The sequence below is a fragment of the Squalius cephalus genome, assembly GCF_949319135.1.
Source record: "Squalius cephalus genome assembly, chromosome: 5".
NCBI lineage: Eukaryota > Metazoa > Chordata > Actinopteri > Cypriniformes > Leuciscidae > Squalius > Squalius cephalus.
In genome coordinates, this window is record NC_137126.1 from 39807849 (window position 1) to 39833826 (window position 25978).

The 25978-nt window shown below is 37.0% G+C and overlaps 3 protein-coding genes across 5 annotated transcripts; 1 reads left to right on the plus strand and 2 right to left on the minus strand.

Moving 5' to 3' along the window:
- Positions 1 to 754: 754 nt before the first annotated feature.
- On the minus strand, positions 755 to 15649 carry mvk (mevalonate kinase). Its single transcript, XM_079873177.1, has 10 exons — positions 15320 to 15649; positions 14152 to 14299; positions 13840 to 13978; positions 12825 to 12980; positions 10136 to 10239; positions 10002 to 10047; positions 8891 to 8981; positions 7195 to 7314; positions 5248 to 5401; positions 755 to 1304 (listed from the first exon to the last, which is right to left on the minus strand). The coding sequence occupies exons 1-10, from the start codon at positions 15395 to 15397 to the stop codon at positions 1153 to 1155; spliced, it is 1188 nt and encodes a 395-aa protein (XP_079729303.1). The 5' UTR covers positions 15398 to 15649; the 3' UTR covers positions 755 to 1152.
- Positions 15650 to 15791: 142 nt separating this feature from the next.
- On the plus strand, positions 15792 to 17868 carry mmab (metabolism of cobalamin associated B). Of its 3 annotated transcripts, none has more exons than XM_079873046.1 (9): positions 15792 to 15976; positions 16101 to 16165; positions 16349 to 16442; positions 16519 to 16576; positions 16908 to 16980; positions 17096 to 17193; positions 17396 to 17460; positions 17545 to 17604; positions 17695 to 17868. In XM_079873046.1, the coding sequence occupies exons 1-9, from the start codon at positions 15873 to 15875 to the stop codon at positions 17777 to 17779; spliced, it is 702 nt and encodes a 233-aa protein (XP_079729172.1). In that variant the 5' UTR covers positions 15792 to 15872; the 3' UTR covers positions 17780 to 17868. The 3 variants fall into 3 exon arrangements, with proteins under 3 accessions (XP_079729172.1, XP_079729173.1, XP_079729174.1); XM_079873047.1 differs by having other exon boundaries at positions 16359 to 16442; positions 16524 to 16576; XM_079873048.1 differs by having other exon boundaries at positions 15801 to 15976; positions 16524 to 16576.
- Positions 17869 to 18865: 997 nt separating this feature from the next.
- aldh3b4 (aldehyde dehydrogenase 3 family, member B4) lies at positions 18866 to 25295 on the minus strand (the record flags this gene model as incomplete). The annotated part of the gene is made up of 10 exons (XM_079873322.1): positions 18866 to 19196; positions 19322 to 19421; positions 19516 to 19682; positions 20427 to 20816; positions 21185 to 21266; positions 21364 to 21449; positions 23117 to 23237; positions 24087 to 24197; positions 24834 to 25029; positions 25243 to 25295. The coding sequence occupies 10 exons, from the start codon at positions 25293 to 25295 to the stop codon at positions 18997 to 18999; spliced, it is 1506 nt and encodes a 501-aa protein (XP_079729448.1). The 3' UTR covers positions 18866 to 18996.
- Between the last annotated feature and the right edge of the window lie 683 nt (positions 25296 to 25978).

Genomic DNA, 25978 nt, shown 5'->3' on the forward strand with positions numbered 1-25978 from the left:
TAATCAAATTAGACCAATCTACTTTATGTAACTGACTGAAAAGTTATGACCAGTCTTGAAGAAAAATTTTTTAACCAGCCTAAGCAGTTTTTGCAACCGGCCTGGTCTTACGCTGCACATTACATTGTCCCCTCACTTCCGAAACGCACCTGGATTAACATGCTGACGGCTTCACATTTACAAAACTGGCAGAACTCACTTTCAAAGGCGTCTCTGACCTCCCTAGGTCTTCTCAAATTGACTTGTTCAAGCATAAGAGGCTCTGTCCTTCTGCTGGCCTTCAGTTTACAGGAACACATTAATCTCAGTGCAAATCCATTTCCTTTTCTCTAGCTCCAGGTCTTGCGAGCTGAAGATAGCCCTCTTTATCTGTTCCTCACAAAACACCACTAAAATTACACCCCTCTCCTGGGACTGTGGGGAAATGTGCTCCGCTTAAAGTGCAAAGCGTTTATTTCATCACTGCGCTTCACAGATCAGCTTGGTCTGCCCGCGTCTGGTCGACAGCCAAATGCATCCTTGCATCCACTACTTGGCTTCAAACCCGTTATGGTGCAAAATATTCTGACAAAGAGCAAAGAACTGAAAAGTAATTACTTTGGGTTTAGTGACAGTAATACAACGGCTGTACTCAATCCAAAATGCTCCAAGCTGTGCTAGTTCTGGTCGGGAATGTGATCCGTGTTGAGAAACATTTTGGCAAATGAGATGAGCGTCCTACATTTGCTAGGAATACACAGACAGGACAGGAAATAATCTTGTGCAACACAGCTTTTAATGAAAAAGATGGTTGGAATTTATTAAATATTTTAAATTAATTTCATTTTTATGTATTTAAAATATCTATTATTTGCATTCACACACTGTCTAAAATTGACAGTATTAAATCCATATGTTACACTCTGCTGCCATCTAGTGGCATTGATGTGTGGAGAAAAAAAAAACATTCACAGTGCACAAGCACTCTGAACGTAATAATACAAATATATGTAAGTCTTAATTCAACGGTTTACAATTATCTTATGTTTTATATCATTTTCCAAAAATGATTATGAGCTACATTTGTCGAACCAAGATCCAGATTAACAGCAGCAACGAGCATTCGTGCTAATGACAACAATGAAGCATGAAGTACGTTGTTTGCTTTGAGTCTCAGTAGCTGTTGAGGATCTTCAGTACGTCCTGACTGAGCGCAGCAGATGAGTGCTGCTGTACCCCAGGAGCTCCAATACTGGTCTCCCAGCAGTCAAAGCCACAAGACTTTAACTCCTCAAAGGTGCTCTGAATCACTGATGCATCTGTCTCTGCAAGCAAAAAGGACGAAAACATGCCCATTAACACCCAGACCTAGACAAATTACTCTCTACAAAACAAAAGCTCCATGGGGTTTAAGCTAAATGTGTAAATGTGGAATTCCTGCATCACCGAACCAAACTGCTAAATTGTATTCAATAATATAATATAATATAATATAATATAATATAATATAATATATAAAAAGTTCAGGGTCGTTATATAAAAAAAAAATGCATACTTTTATTCAGCAAGGATGCATTCAATTGATCAAAAGTGACAGTAAAGACATTAATACTGCTATAAAAGAAATGCTGTTCTTTTGAACTGTCTAATCATACAAATTCTGAAAACAAATACATCATGGTTTCCACAGAAATATTAAAGCAGCACAACTGTTTTCAGCATTGATTATAATAATAAAAAATGTTTCTTGAGCACCAAATCATCATATTAGAATGATTTCTAAAGGATCATGTGACACTGAAGACTGGAATAATAATGCTGAAAATTCAGCTTAAATTACATTAAAATAAATTAAAAAAAGAATACAGTTATTTTAAATTATAAAAATATTTAACACTATTACTGCTTTTACTGTATTTTTATCAAATAAATGCAACCTTTGTGTACAGCATGCACACTTATATTATATTATATTATATTATATTATATATATTATATTATATTATATTATATTATATTATATTATATTATATTATATTATATTATATTATATTATATTATATTATATTATATTATAGAGGGAGGATTGGATACACATTTATCACTTGTTCCAAACCTACTTAGGTTTGTGCAGGAAGCAACAATGGAATTACTGACAACCTGTTTCAAGGCAGTTCAGAATCGGTTCTTTCTTTTGGGAGACAATGAACAGCTATATAACGCACTAGATGAAAGGTAATACCCGAAAAGCATTACGGGGACCTTTAAATAACGCTGAGATGGCGAACAACCTGATTTAAAGGAGCAATAAGACACACAACAGCTGAGAAAGACCAATCATGTCTGCAAATCAAATAAAGAAAAGGACTTTACCTCAGAAGTCTCAATTCAGCCTTAACAAGGCATGCCTAGAAATGACAATGTCACATACTCAAGCTGCTAGGCTAACAACATCACACCATAAACGTTGCCCTGCTTCTTCCTGCATTGTGTCTCCTCTTTATTGGAGGCTGTTTTTGAGGGTTCTAAGATCCTGATTAAAATTCAATGCGTTAGTGGCTTCAGGCATAAACAAAGAGTGTGGCCCTGTCTGACAGCTTCTGCGTCAAGTTGTTAGCTTTGTCAGACAAGAGTGACAAGCAAGATTTACCTCACAAATCGCATTAAACAGTCACGCTGTCTGCAGGGTGCCACCCTCATGGAGACTTTTCAAACAATACGCAGCAATCAGACTGATTAACCACAGGAAGCATATAAAAAATATACTCTAGGGTTCCATGAAGACATTTCATACAAAATTTCAAACAGATTGTCTAGTTGTCTACACAAATGCATTACAAAGCCCGAGCAATATTGGGGTAACGAATTACAAGTAACACGAGTAACTACTAAAGTAACGAATTACTCTTAAATTGACAGCAAAATATCCGAGTCACTTTTCAAATAAGTAATGCAAATTACTTTGTTTTGCCATTTATCGACTGTCACTTCTCCTGTCCCCATGTTTAGAGAAATCAGAGGTACTGTAAGTGCAGAGGCGTTGTGTGCGCTGTGTAAACATGATGGTTATTGTAGTTCTAGATTAAATGTGAGCAGGCATTTATTCATCTCACTTGAACAAAAACAGATTCAGTATTCCTCAACATGAATAAAAACAATGAAATGCAAACTCAGAATATTACACAAAACCTGCAATATCTAAATATGTTATTTAACACAAATATACTTTATGTATTTAATCTCACTTTATTAACCAATGTTTTTGCTGCTGACCTTTGATGGTCCAACCATCCGAACAAGCTAAAAAATAAAAAAATTCAATAAAACAAATAGGGCTGGACCCGAATATTCGAATATTCGTTCGGTGGGTTGGTATTCGATTTGAAAATTCGACATTCGAATATTAGGGGGGGGGGGTTTGTTGTTGTTGTTTTTTTGCACACCTGGGATCCCCCGCGCTTGAATAAGGCCGACGACACACTGGCTGCGTGGCGTGAGCGTCTCAGCTAAGTGGCGCGTCAGTTTTTATTTAGGCTCCCATGTTAACAGGTTGGAGTTTGTCTCAGGTGCAGCTCGAGCCACGCGGAAAACGCGTGCATGCTAGAAATAGAACCGACGCCTAAGTGTTCAACTTCCAGGCTTCCAGCAACAGGAGTGTTCTCTGGCTAGAGCGCAGAACAGCGGAGTTTGTATGGACAGAAGTGCATGCCTGAGCTTGTGTTTTGGGTTAAGCTGCGTTGCTTTGAAATTGTGGAAAATAGAATAATAGAAAAAAAATGTATTAGCCTTTTTACCCGTTATTATCAATCTAAATTAATCTCGTTTTTTAATTTAACTTAATTTCGTTTTTTCTTTATTTAAATTTCGTTTTTTCTTTATTTAAATTTCGTTTTTCTTTATTTAAATTTCGTTTTTTCTTTATTTAAATAAATTTCGTTTTTCTTTATTTAAATCTACCCTTTACTGTGTCAGTAATTTGTTAGTCAGAAAAATATTAGACTACCTTAAAAGTATTGCTTAAGTTAACAGACCTGCGTGTGTGCGTTTTACTAGTGCAGCGTCCGTTCTCGGAGCATATAAGCCCTGCCCGCGTGAGGTGCGCCGCTTCCCGCTCGCGCTGTTCTGTAGTTTACTAGTAGTTTACTAAAAGTTGATTAATTCTGAACGTGTCGCGTCTCGCGTGTCCATCTATATTGCACCAAATGCAACACTGCACTCCCTTGTGAAGTCGATTGGATGAACGGTTCTCGAAATAATCAAAATGCAAACGGACATACAGACAGAGATTACTGCCTTTATTAGAGAGAAGAATATGTTCAGCCCCCTCTCTCCGAAGCTTCGAATATTCGATGTTCATTACTACCGAAGCTTCGAAGCTCAAAAAATGGTATTCGGACCAGCCCTAAAAACAAATTAATTAAAGAAACATCAAGTTTTTTGTTAATTTTTATTTATTTTTTTATTTAAAGGCCCACTGAAGTGCCTTTAAGTGTCCCGCTAAGGCGGGACATATTGAATGGCTCCTCCCCCTTTTCAAATAGCCAATAGAGTTTAGTTTACCTCACAGATTGCAAGTCTTACTTGACAGCACCATGGAAGCAAATCTGAGCGCTAATGATACGTTGGATTCAATAGTAAAGGATTTTTCTCTGCCACTTCTCCTGCACCAACAGACTTAGCAGAATCGTCTACCGACGAGGAACCAACCGTCTTTGGAGTCAGACCGTATCAGTTTGAGCCAAGTAACATTACGGGGCGGGGCGCTTTAGATTCTAGAGAGCATTTGATTGGACAGAAAATGTGACGAGAAGCTGAAGTCCGCGGTGATGTCATAAAAATCCGTGATCCATTTTAGCTGAAGTGAGAGACTAAGTTTTGAATGCTTATATCTCCTAAACTTTTCATTGTTTTGGAACACACCAGCTTGTTCATAACCTTAAGGCTAACATATTCATACTAAAAGCTAAAAAAATTATTTTGATTTCAGGGGGTCTGTAAGTAAGAGTGTTGAACTTTCTTCTCCTGCATCCTATTCTTCAGCAATCCAGAATGGCAGCACAACTGAAAGGTTTGTTTGAGTAACACTAATTAGTTACCTAATTATTGTAAGTAACACAATTAGTTACCTTTTTAGGGACTAACACAATATTTAAAAGTAACTTTCCCCAACATTGAGCCCTAGAAACCACTTATAACATTCTAGCATAAAGGCATTGATTTTTGAATGATCAAGAACCAAAATCTTTGTTCTGGTGTGTATATTGGTACCTGGTCGTAGGAGAGTGATTCCACAGCCTCCTCCTCCTGCCCCCGTCAGTTTGCTGTGCAGCCCCCTGGCCAGAGTGACCCTACACAGTGTGTCCAAAGATGAGTGACCCACACCCATCACATTCAGATGGTGCTGGTTTATATCAATCAGCTCCTGATGACAAATGGCACACAGAGAAAAGTCTAAAAAGGATCAATAAAATCCATCCATCCAGCCATCAGAGCTTTCTTTGAATAGAAATATTGATCATTTCTTTGGTCTTTTGCCACTTTTTATTTAAAGAAAATTTGAAGGAGGACAGGAAATTATGGGCAGAACACAAAGAAACAGGATAAAGATTCAAACTTGCATCGCTCTTCTGCCCAACACAAATCAATGCGTAATGCGCAACAGCTCTTGTATAACGTTATACTGGTTGTTCACTACACAACATTTTCTGTTTGTTGCAAATGTGATGGATATTGATACATGAACCTAGAGACATCTTGGGTTAAAAAAAAAAAGGCAGACATCCATTTTAATTTATGTCAGACTATATGATACAGTGCTATGCATAAGTTTAGACACCCATGCTAAAGTTGACTAAAAAGAGGAATAAAAAATCATCTTTTGGAAACTGAACTTAATGCCTTAATTAAAAAAATTAGGAAAAATCCAACCTTTAAGGACACCAATTTTCTTTGTGAATGAATAATGTATCGTAAATAAATAAATGTTCTTCCTTAAAATACAGGGTGCATAAGTTTGGACACCCCTATGTTAAATTCCCATAGAGGCAGGCAGATTTTTATTTTTAAAGGCCAGTTACTTCATGGATCCAGGATACTATGCATCCTGATAAAGTTCCCTCGGCCTTTGGAATTAAAATAGCCCCACATCATCACATAGCCTTCACCATACCTAGAGATTGGCATGGTTTTATTTCAGTTAGCCTAATAGCTGGTTTGATTTGCATTGAGAGATGATCTTATGGAAAGTACCCCATGCCAATCTCTAGGTATGGTGAAGGCTATGTGATGATGTGGGGCTATTTTAATTCCAAAGGTCAAGGGAACTTTATCAGGATGCATAGTATCCTGGATCCATGAAGTAACTGGCCTTTAAAAATAAAAATCTGCCTGCCTCTATGGTAATTTAACATAGGGGTGTCCAAACTTATGCACCCTGTATTTTAAGGAAGAACATTTATTTATTTACGATACATTATTCATTCACAAAGAAAATTGGTGTCCTTAAAGGTTGGATTTTTCCTAATTTTTTAAATTAAGGCATTAAGTTCAGTTTCCAAAAGATGATTTTTTATTCCTCTTTTTGGTCAACTTTAGCATGGGTGTCTAAACTTATGCATAGCACTGTATATGTCTCAGCTAATATTTGGTCACAACTGATACCGCTGACTGGGAGTTTTAAGTCACCAGCACAAGTCTATTCGGACCTACTCTTTTACATGCAAAATTTGAATGATGACACACAAACCCAAGCAACTAATTTTATTAATGTTAGTAATGGTTTTTGCCTGGAAAATAACACTTAAAGAAAACCCAAAAAATAAATCTAAAATACTGTAACATTAAAAAGTTTTTTAAATAAAGAAATACGTTTATTTAGCAAGGATGCATTAAATTGTACAAAAGTGACCTTTGACTCAAAAGTGAGTTCTTTTGACGTTTCTATTCATCAAAGAATACTAAATAAAATCTGGTTTTCCACAAAAAAATATTACACACCACAACTGGTTTGAGCACTAATAATGCAAAATGTTTTTGAGCACCAAATCATTAAAAAAACCCAAAAAACTTACCAATCCCAAAAGTTTTAACTGTATTAAATAGCAAAAGCAACGGCTGATTCCATGAAAGACGAATGTGGCAAAAATGGAAAAAAGTGTCTGGCACAAATAATAATATATATCTCTTGTTTATGAAGAAAACTCTGTGTGATTGTACCTCCAGTATGTTGTAGTGCTCAGCTGTAGGTCCGTGTGTGGCCATCTCTGTGAGAGTCTGTTCACAGGTGCAGGACACGGCGCTGACGGACTCCAGAACTGGCTTCATTATGGAGGAAAACTGCAAAACAACAAACAGATGAGTGTTGTACAAACACAGCTGAGGGAACAACATTATTCATCAAGAAAAATCAGCTTAAGCTTGTCACAGTAAAAGATAATTATAATTGTCAACCCTTAGGTCAAGCAGAATATCACCATACAACTGCAAATCAAACTCTTGCCATTTGGAAATAACAGTCCAATGTACAGTCAAACCAAAAAAAAAAAAAAAATGCAGACACCTTCAACATTTCTCACATTATCACAGTTTATTCGCTATAGTTTAGAATATGGTAATAAAATATGACAAGAACTCCGAGTTATCAAATCAGATGGTATTTCACTGGTTTTGGCCATCCTTCTGTTAGACTGTCTCACAAATCAATTGGGTTGAATAGCCGTCAGCTGTTAAATTAAAGTACACAATTAGATAATAGCTATTTAGGTCAACCAATTACCAAGCAATGTTTAATTTTGTTCAGTCTGTGGTGTAAAAAGGTCGCATTAGCAATTAAAGCAAAAAATAAAAGCAAAACATGGTCAGGTCAAAGTGTCTGAATAATGTTTGGTCCCAAATTTTTATAATTTTTACTGGTAGTCCACTGTACGAAGAATTTTTTGGTATAATATGTCACAGTTTACTTTATTTTGCTATCCTCACTTACATAAATTAACTATAGTGTCCTGCAACCACTAGTGTCTGAATAATTTTTGGTTTGACTGTACTGATAACTGATAACTGATGAATTCGCGATTAGTTTACCAATGAAATCGGCTGCAGGTTGGGGTTTACATTTAACTGGTTTGGGATTAAAAATATCATGCACTTTTGCCAGCTGCCATTAAATTGGCAGACGAAGATGAATAATAGTGTATGTATGCCACCTAGTAGGCTGGAGTGTGAAGTACCGGCTGGCGCACAAAAAAATCAATGGCATCTGCTCTTAGGTGCTTTACTAAGTGTGAAGTTGAAGCATGATGTACTGCCATTGTGCTCAATTCAATAAATCAGATATTCAACTGATCGAATGAGGAATCCATTTTAAGTGAGGCAGGAGCATTAGCAAAAGCATTCACCTCTCATGCTGCCATCTTGGCCCAACAACCAGATATTCTATAAACTATCTCCTTTTGTGTTCTGCAGAAGAAAGTAAGTCATGCGGTTTGGAAGATGAATCAAGATGAATCATTTTTGGGTCAACCATACCTTTAAAACAAATTCTAAAAGAGGGTGGAAATGGCTGAGTAAAAATAAATTGTGCCTGTTCACGGCTTATTCCTTTGACTAATAATGCCACAAAAGTGTAGAATATGACCCCTTACAAGTCTATCCTGACTCTTTACTCTTTTCCACCCCAATAATCCCAGAATTCCACGTGGCCAATCAGGATGTGCCAGCAGTGAGGCTACCTGCTGCCGTTGTCAGGGTAACAGAGCACAGGAGCGTTGGCAGAGTGTTTCATTTGGAGCTCTTCTAAAAGGCACTCAGCACTGGGCCCCTGGAGTGTTCCTCCCTCACATAACACCGGCCATTATGCTAATTGAAGGGCACAGGAATAAAAATATGGAAGAGGGTGGGGGGAGCCATTTACTACCTTGTTAATTTTGTCCTTCACTCCAGAAACAAGCACTTTGGTGCTACGTGGTACTTTGGTGTTAGTGAGAAGGATCCTCAGAATGGGGACCCTGGGGATAAAATGAACCCAATGACACACTTAGAAAATTATGCTGGTTCTGTAATTTCACTGAAATAACTTTTTATAAACACTGCCTGCGCCTGGACAAAAAAAAGTTGCTTTTTGGAGTTGAATAGGCTAATACTTGTATATGTATATGTACAAAAGTCTTTGGGATGTGCTGGAGTAGACTTTACAGAGTGCTCGAATATTGCATTGTCAATACAAGATCTTGACGCAAAAATGATGCAACTCTTGATGGAAATATCACCACAACATTTATTTCCATCAAGAGGTGCATATATTTTTGGTCAAGATCTTGTATTGACAGAGTACAGCACTCTGTAAAGTCTCCTCCAGCACATCCCAAAGACTCTCAACGAATTTAAAGGGATAGTTCACCCAAAAATGAAAATTCTGTCAGTAATCTCTCGCCCTCATGTTGTTCCAACCCCGTAAGGCTTTCGTTCATCTTCGGAACACAAATTAAGTTTCGATCCCATAGAAGCCTATGGAGGAGTGAGACGGCTCGCAGATTTCATCAAAAATATCTTAATTTGTGTTCTGAAGATGAACGAAAGTCTTACGGGGTTGGAACAACATGAGGGTGAGTAATTACTGACAGAATTTTCATTTTTGGGTGAACTATCCCTTTAAGGTCTGGACTCAGAGGTGTCAATTCATGTGTGAAAATGATTATTCATGCTCCCTCCAAACCATTTCACAATTTGAGCCTGATGAATCTTGACATTGTCATCCTGGAATATGGCCATGATGCATCTTCCTACATGGTTGTTTAAGAAATGAAAACTACACACTTCATCAATTAGGGTTAACAATTTGTTGCCAAACATCTAACATGCTAGAATCACAATAATAACTGCAATAATGATCCAGTCATAGACTCTTAGGTATTTGCCTATTTAAATCCAAACAGTGAAATTTGTTTTGCCAGGCAGTGTACTTTACTGATAAATTGGAAAAGTAACTTTAAAAATATATTGTAAAATATGTAAAAGTAAAATTTTACCAGCTTAGTGGAGTTATATTCCCAGCATGGTATCTTAAAAAGCCACCTGTTATAGAAAGCATATAGTGATGCATTACAAAAAAAAAAAAATACATCAAATGAAGCATCATGAATGCATAAGACGGCAGTCATACCCCATGTTCCCACAGCATTATCCACCCCTGAAGGGTTACCATGGATGATCTTCTCGCCCATGAACGCCCACCTGTTAATCAGCTCCATCTCATCTTTACACCATCTACAACACAAACAGAACATTTTCAGTTAACAGGTACACAACAATTGCTAATGGCCTTTAAAACAAATAAAAGGGCTATATATATATATATACATATACTGAACAAAATTATAAACGCAACACTTTTGTATTTGCCCCCAGTTTTCATGAGCTGAAATTTATACACATTTTAGAGTGGCCTTTTATTGTGGCCAGCCTAAAGCACACCAGTGCAATAATTATGCTGTCTAATCGGCATCTTGATATGCCACACCTGTGAGGTGGATGGATTATCTCGGCAAAGGAGAAGTGCTCATTAACACAGATTTAGACAGATTTGTGAACAATATTTGAGAGAAATAGGCCTTTGTGTACATAGAAAAAGTCTTAAATCTTTGAGTTCAGCTCATGAAAATGGGGGCAAAAACAAAAGAGTTGCGTTTATAATTTTGTTCAGTATATATTAAGGTCATACATATATACACACATATATATATATATTATATACATACAAACATACATACATATATACACAAACATATATATATATATATATATATATATATATATATATATATATATATATATATATATATATACATATACACATATTATATATATATATATATATATATATATATATATATATATATATATGTACACATATACACATATTATATATATATATATATATATATATATATATATACAGTGAGGAAAATAAGTATTTGAACACCCTGCTATTTTGCAAGTTCTCCCACTTAGAAATCATGGAGGGGTCTGAAATTGTCATCGTAGGTGCATGTCCACTGTGAGAGACATAATCTAAAAAAAAAGTCCAGAAATCACAATGTATGATTTTTTTAACTATTTATTTGTATGATATAGCTGCAAATAAGTATTTGAACACCTGAGAAAATCAATGTTAATATTTGGTACAGTAGCCTTTGTTTGCAATTACAGAGGTCAAACGTTTCCTGTAGTTTTTCACCAGGTTTGCACACACTGCAGGAGGGATTTTGGCCCACTCCTCCACACAGATCTTCTCTAGATCAGTCAGGTTTCTGGGCTGTCGCTGAGAAACACGGAGTTTGAGCTCCCTCCAAAGATTCTCTATTGGGTTTAGGTCTGGAGACTGGCTAGGCCACGCCAGAACCTTGATATGCTTCTTACAGAGCCACTCCTTGGTTATCCTGGCTGTGTGCTTCGGGTCATTGTCATGTTGGAAGACCCAGCCTCGACCCATCTTCAATGCTCTAACTGAGGGAAGGAGGTTGTTCCCCAAAATCTCGCAATACATGGCCCCGGTCATCCTCTCCTTAATACAGTGCAGTCGCCCTGTCCCATGTGCAGAAAAACACCCCCAAAGCATGATGCTACCACCCCCATGCTTCACAGTAGGGATGGTGTTCTTGGGATGGCACTCATCATTCTTCTTCCTCCAAACACGTTTAGTGGAATTATGACCAAAAAGTTCTATTTTGGTCTCATCTGCCCACATGACTTTCTCCCATGACTCCTCTGGATCATCCAAATGGTCATTGGCAAACTTAAGACGGGCCTTGACATGTGCTGGTTTAAGCAGGGGAACCTTCCGTGCCATGCATGATTTCAAACTATGACATCTTAGTGTATTACCAACAGTAACCTTGGAAACGGTGGTCCCAGCTCTTTTCAGGTCATTGACCAGCTCCTCCCGTGTAGTTCTGGGCTGATTTCTCACCTTTCTTAGGATCATTGAGACCCCACGAGGTGAGATCTTGCATGGAGCCCCAGTCCGAGGGAGATTGACAGTCATGTTTAGCTTCTTCCATTTTCTAATGATTGCTCCAACAGTGGACCTTTTTTCACCAAGCTGCTTGGCAATTTCCCTGTAGCCCTTTCCAGCCTTGTGGAGGTGTACAATTTTGTCTCTAGTGTCTTTGGAAAGCTCTTTGGTCTTGGCCATGTTAGTAGTTGGATTCTTTCTGATTGTATGGGGTGGACAGGTGTCTTTATGCAACTAACGACCTCAAACAGGTGCATCTAATTTAGGATAATAAATGGAGTGGAGGTGGACATTTTAAAGGCAGACTAACAGGTCTTTGAGGGTCAGAATTCTAGCTGATAGACAGGTGTTCAAATACTTATTTGCAGCTGTATCATACAAATAAATAGTTAAAAAATCATATATTGTGATTCCTCTCACAGTGGACATGCACCTACGATGACAATTTCAGACCCCTACATGATTTCCAAGTGGGAGAACTTGCAAAATAGCAGGGTGTTCAAATACTTATTTTCCTCACTGTATATATATATATATAACGTTTTTTAAAGGAATTAATACTTTTATTCAGCAAGGATGCATTCAATTGATCAAAATTGTCAGTAAAGACATTTATAATGGTACAAAAGTTTACACAGAAATATTAAGCAGCACAAGTAATGGCTGTTGAAAATTCAAATTTGCCATCTCAAGAATAAATTGCATTTTAAAAAAATATATTAAAATTAATATAAAAAATAGGAAGGGGGACCTGTTTAAGGGGGACTCTAAATGAAACAATCCTTACCTACATTATCTACATATAAAAGCCCCATAATCCATTGTAATGAAGTGTTACCTGGCTGACTCCTGCTGTGGCGTAAGAGGAGACGATATGGTGCATCTGGCAGACAGCAGAGCGGCAGACAGACAAACATTATAGGCGGCACTGGAGCCTAAACCAGCTCCTGTGGGCAACTCTGACCACACAGACACTGTGATACTGGCCAGAGCTCTGAAAAAAAAACAGCAGCAAATATCAAAAGCCTAAATTACAACAATGTTCATATAAAGCTTTCAAATATATGCAGATTTAAAGTGCCCCTATTTTGCTATTTTAAAGTTTCCTAATTTTGTTTTGGAGGTCTCCCACAATAGGGTTGCATGCATCCAAGGTAAAAAAAACACTTTAATTTCATCATAATATACAATTTTAGCTTCACCTCTTTTTTCACAGTGTCTGAAATGGTTTGATCAAGGATTCAATCTCTCCGAGCTTACTCTGCTCTGATTGGTCAGATGGCCTAGTCTGTTGTGATTGGTCTACCGTTTACAGTGCGTGTCAGAAACGAAATGACCATTACCATAAACTGAATTTCAGCTTAGGAGGCTTCCTCAGCACTTGTACACACAGTGATACGAACAGCAGCGATGGTGTCGGTTTTACCATTCTGGATGTGCTTTCGCAGCAGAGAAAAGAGTGTTTTCTCATCATGTCGATAACACGAACCAAACTCTTCCAGGCCTCAGCTACAACTATAGTGTTTGAGGGCGGATTAAAGTTGATATTGTTTGCAGGCAAACAATGAAAACCATAGTTGAGTATTAGAATCAGAATGAGATTTATTCGCCATGTGTGCGCAAACACACAAGGTTAATGCAATTTTTTTACAAACCTATAGGCAGTTCAGAATCTGTTCTTTCGTTCGAGAGACAATAACTACATTTGTCGTGCACTTTGATTTTTGAAACTTTGCAAACCTTTACATTCACAAACAGCTATAGTCTATTACATGTTACATGAAAGGTAATATCTGAAAAAGCATAATAGGGCACTTTAATAAATGATGCAGAGAGTTGAACAGTGTTCTTACTCAGCAAAAACAGTCAGGTACATGTAGAGGAAAGCCAACACTGCCATGCTTCTTGTGTCGGTGGAATCATCTAAAATGCCTGTGAATTCACGTAGTCTCTTCAAAAGATCTGTGTCAAGTTCCTTCAGGTCACCCTGCTCTGCTGAAACAATGAACAGTCAAAGAAACACAGGCCAGAGATGACTGCTTTCCGACACTGCATTATTACAACTTCAATGAATATACAAGGGTAAATAATGACAGAGTTTTCATTTTTGGGTGAACTATTCTTTTAATAAAAAAAAAAAAATATATATATCTATCTTCTCTCACCTTTACACCCAGCCAGAAGAGGCTGCAGTGCTGTTATTTCCCAGGCCAAAAAAGTGTCAATATTGGGGAGGTTAATGCGCACTTCACCGGATGCTGTGGACTGCAGCCGCAGGTACGTGCGCAAATTCAAACTCACAGCCAAAGCAACCTGTTTAAGATCGATAAAGAACAGAAGAGGGACTTTAAAGGGAAAGTGAAACTTTTTTTTTTTTTTTGTCATCAGTGACTCACCCTCATGTTGTTCCAAACCTGAATGAGTTTCTTTCTTCTGCTAAACACAAAGAAGGTATTTTGAAGAATTTTGGTAACCAGACAGTTGATGGTAGCCATTGACTTCCATAGTAGGAAAAAAAAATACGATGGAAGTCAAAGGCTACCGTCAACTGTCTGGTTACCAACATTCTTCAAAATATCTTCTTTTGTGTTCAACAGAAGAAAGAAACTCATACAGGTTTGGAACAACTTGAGTTGTGTAAGTAACTTGAGTAAGTGATGACAAATTTGACATTTTTATGTGAACTATCCCTTTAATTTCAGTTTTCCAAAAGTACATTGGACATAATTAACCTGAATGATCTCAATCATCTCATCTTTGACTATGAACATTATTAACCCTAAAATCAACACTGAAGCAGTTGTCATTAATAAGACCTAAATTAATATTGGTAAAAAAAATAATATATATATTTTTTTTAAATCAGTAGCTGATACTCTCTACATAACATTAGCCTAAATGTTACAGCTTGCTAGAAATCAGTTACTGCCAAATGTCACCTTAGCACTTTGTGTTAAAGGAAAATGTCAAACTTAGTAAATTTTCAAGTTAGCATTTGATCTATAACACCAACATTGTATGTTGTATTTTTAGTGATAAAACACAATTTTTGTATCAAAATGGAATAATAAACCTATATACTACATACAAATTACAAACATATTAATAAAAACATACAAATTTAAAATTATTCACACAAATGGAACCCAAACACAATAAATCACCAAAAGACAACTGAAAATGATTTTCATGTCCATCATCTTTTTTTTTATTTTTTTATCCTAAACGAAATATCCTTCAAAACTATGGTTTTTCTAAAACACTTTAATGAAGGAAAAAACTCATCAATTAAAAGACGTCAATGTTGGGGTCTCTGATGATTTAAACACCCACCTTTCCGTGCACGACAGAATGCTCACCGTGGAGAATTACTTTCCCTGGTGCTGAAACCAAGAACTCTCTTGTTTGCATCCTGAATATCAAATTTGGTCAAACTTCTTAATTTGCAAGATATTTCCCAGAAAATGTATCAGTATATGCTGACCAAAGCAATAAAACCGTGCTAAAATCTCATATTTGTGCTCATCCACCGAGCTTAATTCAGCGCACTATTCTTGTAGATGATACAAATAACAGTTTAGCTAAATAATCGAGAAATCCTGAAGTAAAGCGTCATACACAGGAACGCATCGCTTCGGCTTGTCCACACACACGTGAACCGTCGCTGTAGTCTGACCCAATCAGGATTGAGCTCTCACATCGCTGACTCTAAACCCGCCTATCAGGATGAAGCTCTCATAGTCACCAACTCTCAAAACACCAATCGCAATTCGCACCACCTCGTGTCATAGGTTGCGTGATAGGACGCCCGTCTACGGGCAGCAGAAGCTGTCAAAACGTCAACAGTAAACACAGAAGCGCGTTTGGAAATGTTTTAGCGTTTACGATGTTTTCTTTCGTGACCAGGTCCACGGGTCTTCACCGTGCCCTTCGTTTAGGGACATGTATAAGCATAAAGCAGATGCAGGCTGTGTGTGGGGATAAAAAAAGGTAAAAGGACTGTTGTAGCTTTGAAGCCCATATCCCATGTGTTTCAGGCTAATGTAGCCAATGAACTACAAGTGTATCAGCTTAGATACTTTGAATGTTACTAAAGTTTTCTTACTTTTCCAAGGTATGCCAGCACATCTGAAGAAAACAGAAGAATTCCCAAGATATACACAAAAACTGGAGATAAAGGTTATTTAATTTTATACTATATATATGCTTATTTGTGCTGGCAGCCTATATATTGGGATTTTGAAATGATCAACATTATATATTTACAAAAAAATTGGAAGTTATGTTACTGGGTACTAGAGTTGCATGTCAAACTGATGTTTGTGTAAGCATTGGCTTGTTTTCAATGTCTCACCTCATTAGGTTTTTCAAGTACCTTCACAGGTGAGAGGAGACCAAAGGAGGATCATATATTTGATGCTTTGGGAACAACAGATGAATTATCATCAGCAATTGGGTAATGTAGCATAATGTCAGGGTCAAATGACTCTAAAATGCTTTCCAACGATAAAACGTCTGATTCCCCTTTTCAGGTTAGCAAGAGAATTTTGCATTGACAGTGGCCATTCATTCACAGATCAGCTGGACAAGGTCTGTTTCTCTCTTATGTTTGATGAGAAGCAATGAATGATTTTATCTACATTTTTATCTGATTTTTATCTTTATTTATCTTCGAATGGACCTGAAATTATTTGGACACTCAAGCCATTCTTTAAATGCATGAGTTTGTGCTTTATATACAAAAAGCCATTTGCAAATAGATTTTGGTTGGCCTTTCCACATAATTAATTCCACTTCTCTGAGTCATTTTTGCAACTGGCATCAATTTGATTTCAGTCAGTTGACCTCAGATTTGAAATGTTTTCAAAGAAATGGCTCATGGTTTACATTTTTGCGTGGCATACTTCTCTTGTCTGTACAGATCCAGTGTGTACTACAGGACGTAGGATCAAACATTGCCACTCCACGGTCATCAGCTAGAGACAGTCACATCCGTAAGCTCTAAGCAGAATCAAAGGACGTTTTCAATATACAAATGCATTCAAATATTTAACTGCATAGATTAGCAGTAAAATATGAGCCTCATTCTGATGTTCCTGTTCCAAACAGAGAAGACAAAGTTCAGCTCTCAAGCTGTGATTGAGCTGGAGAGGTGGATTGATTCGTTGACCGAGGAGCTGCCTCCACTCACCAACTTCATACTTCCTGTATGTTCCAGAAATATGTATGCTTCATAATCTTGAGTTGAATGGCAATTAGACCCTAGATGGGAAAGTGCAATTGTTGCAAGTCACCATGAAATCAAAATTGACAATTTATATTTGGATGTAATTCAAGTTGCCCTCGTAATCTATAATCAAAATGACTTCCCATGAAGGAATGCCAATTAATCTCATATTTGATTTGCAGTCAGGAGGGAAAAGCAGCGCAGCTTTACATGTGGCCAGAGGAGTGTGTCGACGGGCTGAACGCTGGTCAGTCTGACATACGTGTGCACACGAACAATATTCTCAGTTCCACTTGTGTTACCTTACCTTATCAAATGTTATCTATTACAGTGTTTCCCCTATTGTCCGTTCGGGTGAGACAGATCCTGAAGTTGCCAGATATCTGAACAGGTATGAACTTATTCTATTATTCTTGTCATTAGAATCTATTCATTTTAATGTGATTTAAGTCATATCAGTGAATACTTTTTGCTTCCACAGATTGAGTGACTACTTGTTCACGGTGGCTAGATATGCTGCAATGAAAGAGGGCAATGCAGAAACAATCTACAAAAGACCTGAATAGGGGAGGAAGAAAACATCTCAGAGTCTCATCTAAAATTTCAACCATGTTCCTCTTGTCTCATCTATATATATAAATGAATACAAAAACATTGATCTGGCATTTTGTCCCAGAGTTTACTGTATAAAGTTTTTTAGAAGCCTAACAATAAACTCTGCAATCATAAACAAAACTCAGTCAAAACTCTGCAATCATATTCTAATGTAGTTTGTACTATAGTCATGATCCCATAGTTCACCTTCATTTAAAATGGTCATTTTTATATCTGTATGGATTACTTAAACTACTGTGGTAAAATCGCCATTTGTACCCTGAAAATGATGTTGATTTTATGATATAAATACATCAAAATTTAATATGAATCAGCCTTTCATTTTACTACATTTTTCATGCATATACAATAGCTTTCAAAAGTCAGAAAGATTTTTTTTTATGTTTTTGAAAGGAGTCTCTTAAGCTCACCTTTGTTTGATCAAAAATACTGTGAAAACAGCAATATTGTGAACTATTACAATTTTATTTTAAAATTTAATTTCCTGTGATGGTAATTATACATTTTCAGCATCACATGTCACATGACCCTTCAGACATCATTCTAATATGCTGATTTGGTGCTCAAGAATAATTTCTTATTAACATCAATGTTGAAAACCGTTGAGTTGCTTAATATTTTTGTGGAAACTGTAATACATTTCGATGAGCAGAATGTTCAAAAGAACAGCATTTATTTGAGAAAGAAATCATTTCTAACATTGTAAATGACTACTGCCACTTTTGATCAATTTAATGCATCCTTGATTAATAAAACTGAATTTATTTTTTATATATATAATATATTTATTTATATATATATATATATATATATATATATATATATATATATATATATATAAATAAATGTAGTGCATGTTTGTAATTTCACATTTCCATTACAAATAGTGCTAGTGTTGTTTTCTCCCTTGAATGAGTATCTGAAAAGTCCCTTGAAAAGTATCTGCTAAATTAATAAATGGAAGCATAAATGTATTGTTTACTCCAAGAGGACTGTCCCTGCTGATAGTGTACATTCTATTCTGTATAGTTGTACAGAATCAAAGAAAATTCCCATGATTTAATACATACGTTTGGTTTATGTATCATGGTTTTACATCAAAGGATTAAAGAGACTTTCCCGTGCACAGTGAGGGTAAAAAGGCATTTGATTTGTGCAGCAGTGGCTCTCACAGAATAGTGCACCAACCCTGACTCCTCAGATTCAGAGAGCTGGCCAGGCTGACCAAGGACAGGTTGCGGTCCTCATAAGGTGGATAACGCAAGTATGCCATGCACTCAATCCGGGTGGTTCGCAGAAGGCACGACTTCTTATGAGAGAATGCATCAAAACTGTAGCGACCATGATAGGAGCCCATTCCACTGGCACCTGTCAATGAAATCCACTGGATTCAACTATTTTGATGATTAAACTCTTAAGCAAATAGTGTTTGCACTGCCTGATTTCTTTACATGCTGTAATAAGATTAAAAAAAAAAAAAAAAAGTGCCTCACCAACTCCTCCGAATGGCATCCCCACCATCACACTCTGTAAGACGCTGTCATTCAAACAGAAACTTCCACTGGATGTTTCATTCATTACCTTGGAAATCACCTTCGAATAAGAGTAAATGCATGTGTTTATGAGTGATATATACATCATTTTAAATGTAGTTATACCCTTAGGTTGTAGCAGGGGAAGTATTTACCTTGTCGTTACTGGAGTAAGCATACACACATAGTGGTTTCTCTCTGGAATTGATGAAAGCCACAGCCTCATCTGCATCCTGGACCGTCAGTATGGGAAGGATGGGTCCAAAAACATCCTGCTGCATGATTGGATCAGACTCTACGACCTCCGTCAGAACAGTTGGTGCTTCAGTTTGAAATATCAGAAAATACAATCATTTCAAAGCCTTTTAGGCAATAGAATTTTTTCTTTTTTCTTAATTTGGTTATGTATGGAGTTTTTTTTGTGCATAAAGTACAGCTAAATTGTGAATTATGCAAAAATAAAATGTAATATTTGTAATCTAACTTGTTTTCTTCACACAGTATATTAAGTCTTATATTTCATCTCAAGCATGCTCTTACTAACACTGTTGTCTTCTTGGTAAACATGTACATTACCTTTGAAATAAAAAAAATAAAAACTTTTTTGGGGCCAAAACCGTTTGCTGTGTTGGACATTACACACACACAAAAAAAAAAGAGACAGAAAAATCATAGAAATATTTTTCATACAGTAAATACTAAAATGGTTTATGATTATTACAGTTTTTATTAAAACCAGTATTTATGATTATACTAAGTTTTAATAATTTATTTTAACATTTTTTTAAGGGTAAAACAATTAATTCTATACATAAAGGGCATTTAAATCATAGCAAATATAAATAAAGGCATAATTTGAAAAAAAATACAGTTTTAATGTGACCTTATAAATAAATAAATAAATTTTAAAAAGTCTAAAATCTATCATCAAACAAACAAACCCTGGGACATACAAGTGTCTGTAGTTAAAGAAAAACACATATATAACTCATTACCATTAACACCCTGGATTTAATTAACATTTTAATAAAAACATATCTAGCAATGCCACACTGCTTCCACTCACCAATGTACCTCTCCATATCATTCACCTGACCTCCTATAAACACCTTTCCAGATCGCCACAGCTGGTCTTTGGCCTTGTTGAAGATCTCCTCATTCACCATCCTACCGAAGCTCCTGGACTCGCGTGGGTCGGTCCCGTAGTACTGCAGGAGCGCGCAGCGGAGGGCCTGTAGGAGGTTATCTTTGGCATCTACATGGCACAGGATGTAGTCGGGTGCCACAGCACTTTGGCCAGCATTATGGAATCGCGCCCAGGTAATGCGACGAGCCGTGGTGTTGATGTCACATTGACTGTCAACATAACAAGGGTTTTTACCACTCAGCACCAGAGTCACGCGAGCCAGTGTCCGAGCAGCAGCTTGAGCTACTTTAATCCCATTCTCTTTATCGCCTGAAAGAAAACAGAATTAAAGCTGTTAGTGCACGGAAATCTCACAAATACATAAATCCATAAAGCTGCAACACTTTGAGCCCTGAGAAGTGTTTGAGGTATAAAATTAAAGACTGTTAAAAGATCATCACAGTTCAAGTTTTGCGGCTTTTAGTCTGTTTTGAGGACGTCAATAATACTGTAATCCTAAAATTTGCTCAATATTTGAACAGATATACATATTTAAAATGCATATACTGTATACTCTACCGTATGCAGAAAATGTGTCCTAAAAGCGGCCTTTAGTAGAGCCCTCACTGGTACTATTATCTGATAGCCCATGTGACATCATAGCAGCTTAAAATACTCTGGGATGAACTATGCCTTACCGAAGAAGAATACATGATCAAATTTAAGGTCTATCATTTCTGGAATTTCGTGTGCTGCCGCAACAACAGAGTGAAAGCATTCCTGAAAAAAAATGAAGCACATGAAACAATTAGAAGGAACCAGGATCTAATAAACTGCTGTGCTGACGGATTCAAAGTAGTAATGCTGTTTTACTCACATTGTCCAGGTAAGCTGGTATGAGTCTGTGCAGAAGCTCAGCAGTATGAGTGCAGGTTTCTGATGGGCTTATAATCACACAGTTACCTTAAACAAAATTAAAATAAATAAATAAATTCTGAATATATAAATCTATATTTTTAGTGCTGTCAACTCGATTAACGTGTGTGTGACATGCAGTCGTAATCTAAATTATTCAACCCCCTATTGCAAACGAGGTTTATTGGCAAATTGACTTTCAGCTGTTTGCAATGAACAAAATCACACAAAAGTAATTGAAATAGCTCAACACAACAAATGTTTTAAGTGGTTTCCCCAAATTCAACTTTCAATGACTTCTGCAGTCTCAAAATTATTCAACCCCTTCATGGAAAGCATCGTTAGTACTAAGTAGAACATCCTTTTGCTGTTATGACCTGCTGCAAACGGGATGTATAACCAGACACCAGCTTCTGGCAGCGTTTCTGAGGAATCTTAGCCCAGTCCTCATGAGCAATGGACAGTTCAGTAATATTCTTGGATTTGCTGCTGCAACCGCCTTCTTCAAATGCCACCAGAGATTTTCTAAGGGGTTCAAGTCAGGTGACTGTGATGGCCACTGTAGAATCTTCCAGGACTTTTTCTGCAACCAATCCTTGGTGGAATTTGAGGTATGCTTGGGATCATTGTCCTGTTGAAAGGTCCAATGACGACCAAGCTTCAGCTTCCTCACTGACAGCATGACATTTTCTCCAAGGATTTCCTGATACTTTAATGAATCCATATTGCCTTCCACATGCTGCAGGTTTCCATTGCCAGAGGCAGAGGGTTGCTTTTCTGCATATGCTTCAATCTTCTTCCTCCAGACATTCCGTTGATCCATAGGGCTGAAATGTTCCAGTTTTGTTTCATCGCTCCACAGAACAGAATCCCAAAACTTCTGTCCCAAAACGTCAGTAGTGGTGTACGTCTTGGAGTTCTGGCATTGAAACTGCATGTGTTTAGTACACGCCTTACTGTGCAGCTGAAACCTCAGTGCCTTTTTTGTGACTCTTTTGCAGTCACTCTGGGGTTTTTCTGAATCTGCCTTCTCAGAAATCTGGTTGCAGCCGTTGATAGCTTCCTTTTTCTGCCCCGTCCAGGCAGTGTAACAACTGTTTCTTTAACTTTGAACTTGCAAACTATGCTTCCAACAGTGTCTCTAGGAACATTTAGTGCCTTCGTTATCTTTTTGTATCATGTTCCTTGTTTGTGAAGGGTGATGAAATCTTCTCTTTGCTTTTTGGACCATTCTTTTGACTTAGCCATATTTCTAACATGCAGTCAAAGTGACACTCAACAAACCTAGCCAGATATTTCATGTGTTCTAGCTCAAGCACACTTGCTGCAACTAATGAAGCACTTGATTAGTTGCATCAGGTGTGCTTGAGACAACGCTTTTTTTGCAGATTTGTGCTGTTGTGAGGGATTCTGTTCAGGCAGTTGAATAATATTTTTGAGACTGCGGAAGTCATGAAAAGTTGCATTTTCAGTTGAATTTGGGAAAACTCAACACTTGAAACATTTGTTGTGTTGAGCTATTTCAATTACTTTTGTTTGATTTGTTCATTGCAAACAACTGAAAGTCTGTAAATGTTGCCAATCAACCTGATTGGTTGACATATTATTCATTATTCATTCATATTATTCAAAATAATATACATATATACATAAACAAAAACTTTTAGGTTAGATCAGATGCGATTAATCGATTTGACCGCACTAACAAAACTTACCAGCTGCAATGGCACCTACTAAAGGTACCAGACAGAGCTGGAGAGGACTGGTCCAATTCCCAATGATCAATACCACACCCAGTGGCTCATTTACCACTAGGCATTCATCAAATGCTGTCGCCTAGGAATAAAACAGACGGATTTGACCTCTCAGTAGAAAATGCAAAAAAAAATAAAAATCTGTAATCTTCAGAAAAACACTAATACAGTGGTTTTCAAACTTTTAGCTTCACAATATTGTTCAACGCAATATCCAACATCCTCATATGCTGTAATATTTCCTCAGGTATGTTCTGCTGTAATTAAGCTGCTTGTTTTTAACCCTTGAGGGCCCCTGTTTGAGAAACACTGCTCTAATATCATTTTTAAAAAACTGGTCTTGTAGAAATAATAGTATTAAACTCACTTTAAAACACTATAAAAGAAATTGTACCATTTTAGCACAAGGAAAACAAATCTGGATCAACATCCTTGTTGTCCTTGAAACAACATTTCTATCAAACATTTTGAATTTAGGGTGAAAAAAAATGAACAATGAAAAAAAAAAAAAAACTTTTAAGAACTGATCAATGAAAGGATCGAGTAACCACAAATGGTTCTTCTAAGGCATTGCTGCGAAAACCCCATTTTGGAAATTAAATTTTTAAGAGTGCATTTTTTGCAGTCACACCTATGACCGTTTTAGGTTCAGAGGAGTGAAATGGTTGACATCATACAGCATAAAAAAGCATCACCAGGTTTTACAGTCATCATCATTTGACTGCTTGGCACGTTTATAAAGGCATTGGTCTTCGTCATAAGCTACTTTGGCAAGCTGAGAGAAAACACAATGTGAGGCTTTGTGTCTCAGGAAATGAACATGTTTCTTTGGCAAGTGTCTGCTTTGTACACAACCCATGCAAAAACATGAGACAACAAAAAACAACTATATTTCTCTGCTGCTATTTCAGTCACTTTTCTCAGTTTATACCCAGCTGCGTTCTATACGTTGCACCTCCATCCATTTCTTCAAGTTGCTGATGGTGTGAAGAGCCTCACTTTTGACTATCATCAGCTCGGACATCACCGTTTCAAAGCGAGGCTATATGAGAAAGATCACAAAGAACGTTTTATTCCACCAAAATTTGCCTTAGCTACCACAGGAGATATCCTGTGTGTGTGTGTGTGTGTGTGTGTGTGTGTGTATATAGTGTATATATATATATATATATAGGATAGATTAAATTGATCAAAAGTGACAGTAATGACATTTACATTGTTACAAAAAAGTTCTATTTCAAATAAATGCTGTTCTTTTGAACTTTCTAAGAATCCTGAAAAATAAAATTGTATCACTGTTTCCAAAAAAAATTGTAAAAAGATTCTTTAAAAAATCTGCTTTTTCACCACAGGAATAAATGGCATTTTATAATATATTAAAATATAAAACAGTGTAATAATATTTACATATTATATAAATAATATTTAAACATTACAGTTTTACTATATTTTTTATGCAGCTTTGGTGAGCACAAGACTTGAATCTATCATATGGCAGTAGTATTTTTTAAATACCACAGTTTGTTTAAAAAAAAACAAAGTAATGAGGATCCATCATGGTTTTACCAGTGGTTACTACTATCTCCACCACACCAGTTAAACCAGGCAACAATACAAAAACTATAGTCATATAAATCATTTAATAATTAGCTTATCGGATTTATTTAACTCTCATTACCTTATGCAGATCCCTTCCAAGAGCATCTACAAAGTCACACTCGTGATCCATCAACATGCGCACCAAAGCCTCTAGCTGGGCCAGTCTGAAGCTGTCCTGGGCTGTTCGTCCGGCCCTGAAAGCTGCTCTGGCTCTCTTCAGGACCTCTGCACATGCTGCTGCTCCACTCTTCAGACACACGTCCTCTATCCTTGTCCTGGAATACAACCATGAGTTACACTATCATCTAAATCAGGAATGGGCAACTTGGGTCTTAAAGAGTCACTGTCCTGCAGAGTTCAGTTCCAACCCTAATCAAACACACCTGAACAGGCTAATCAATATGTTTAAAAAGCTAGATGAGACCAGCATTCTTTTCATTTTAAACTAATCAATTAAAAAAACAAAACATTCTTGTGGTCATACTAACCTCCGCAGGGCTTTGAACCATCTGGTTGGAGAAGGACTTGGTGGGGAGCTCATGGTTCTTCGGTTTTAAAAACAGCTCAAATATCAGCACATCACATCCAGCAGTGCACCAAGAACTTCAGGCTCTGGCAGTGCTCAACACACAGACTGAGAGAAAACTATCTGAAAGGCACCATAAGTTAATGCAAAAGAGCTTAGAACTGGGGGTGTTATATAAACAGATTTACCTTCAACACTTCAAGCATGTGACTGTCACGTTTACTTCAAGGACTCAGTTTCATACATTGCATTATGCAGTATCATGCTCTGATGTTACAACATATAGAGCATACATCATACGTTTCCTTCACTTATTTCATATGGAGCAGAGTTAGAGTCAAGAACAGACCCTCCAAGACCCAGACCAAGAGCTGACTCCTCAAGATCCAGATCAGGATGGTCGAAAATAAAAAATGCTGGATTTATTGCAGTGTTTATTTTAAAACACTTAGGTACTTTCGCCAAGTGGCTTTACAAAGCCATGAAATTCTCCAAAGGAAATCTCCACATTTAGTACGTTGGAAACTGACTGTAGTCTTTACCTAAGCTGAGACCATATACTGAGAAATAAGATCCAGACCAACTCTGATCAGGATAAGATCTTATAGTCTGCAATATGACAATGTTCTAAAGGCTGGAACACACTACATTACTTTTAGATTAAAGACCCTTGCACACGGAGTCCGAAATTTTCGTAT

Coding starts and splice junctions, on each gene's coding strand:
- mvk (XM_079873177.1), bottom strand. CDS start 15,397: ATGCAAACAAGAGAGTTCTTGGTTTCAGCACCAGGGAAAGTAATTCTC. Junction 12,981..13,839: donor TACCTGACTGTTTTTGCTGA/GTAAGAACACTG, acceptor TTTTTTTTTCAG/AGCTCTGGCCAGTATCACAG. Junction 5,402..7,194: donor AGCACTACAACATACTGGAG/GTACAATCACAC, acceptor ATTTGTCATCAG/GAGCTGATTGATATAAACCA.
- mmab (XM_079873046.1), top strand. CDS start 15,873: ATGTTTTCTTTCGTGACCAGGTCCACGGGTCTTCACCGTGCCCTTCGT. Junction 16,981..17,095: donor AGCTAGAGACAGTCACATCC/GTAAGCTCTAAG, acceptor TGTTCCAAACAG/AGAAGACAAAGTTCAGCTCT. Junction 17,461..17,544: donor TGTCGACGGGCTGAACGCTG/GTCAGTCTGACA, acceptor TATCTATTACAG/TGTTTCCCCTATTGTCCGTT.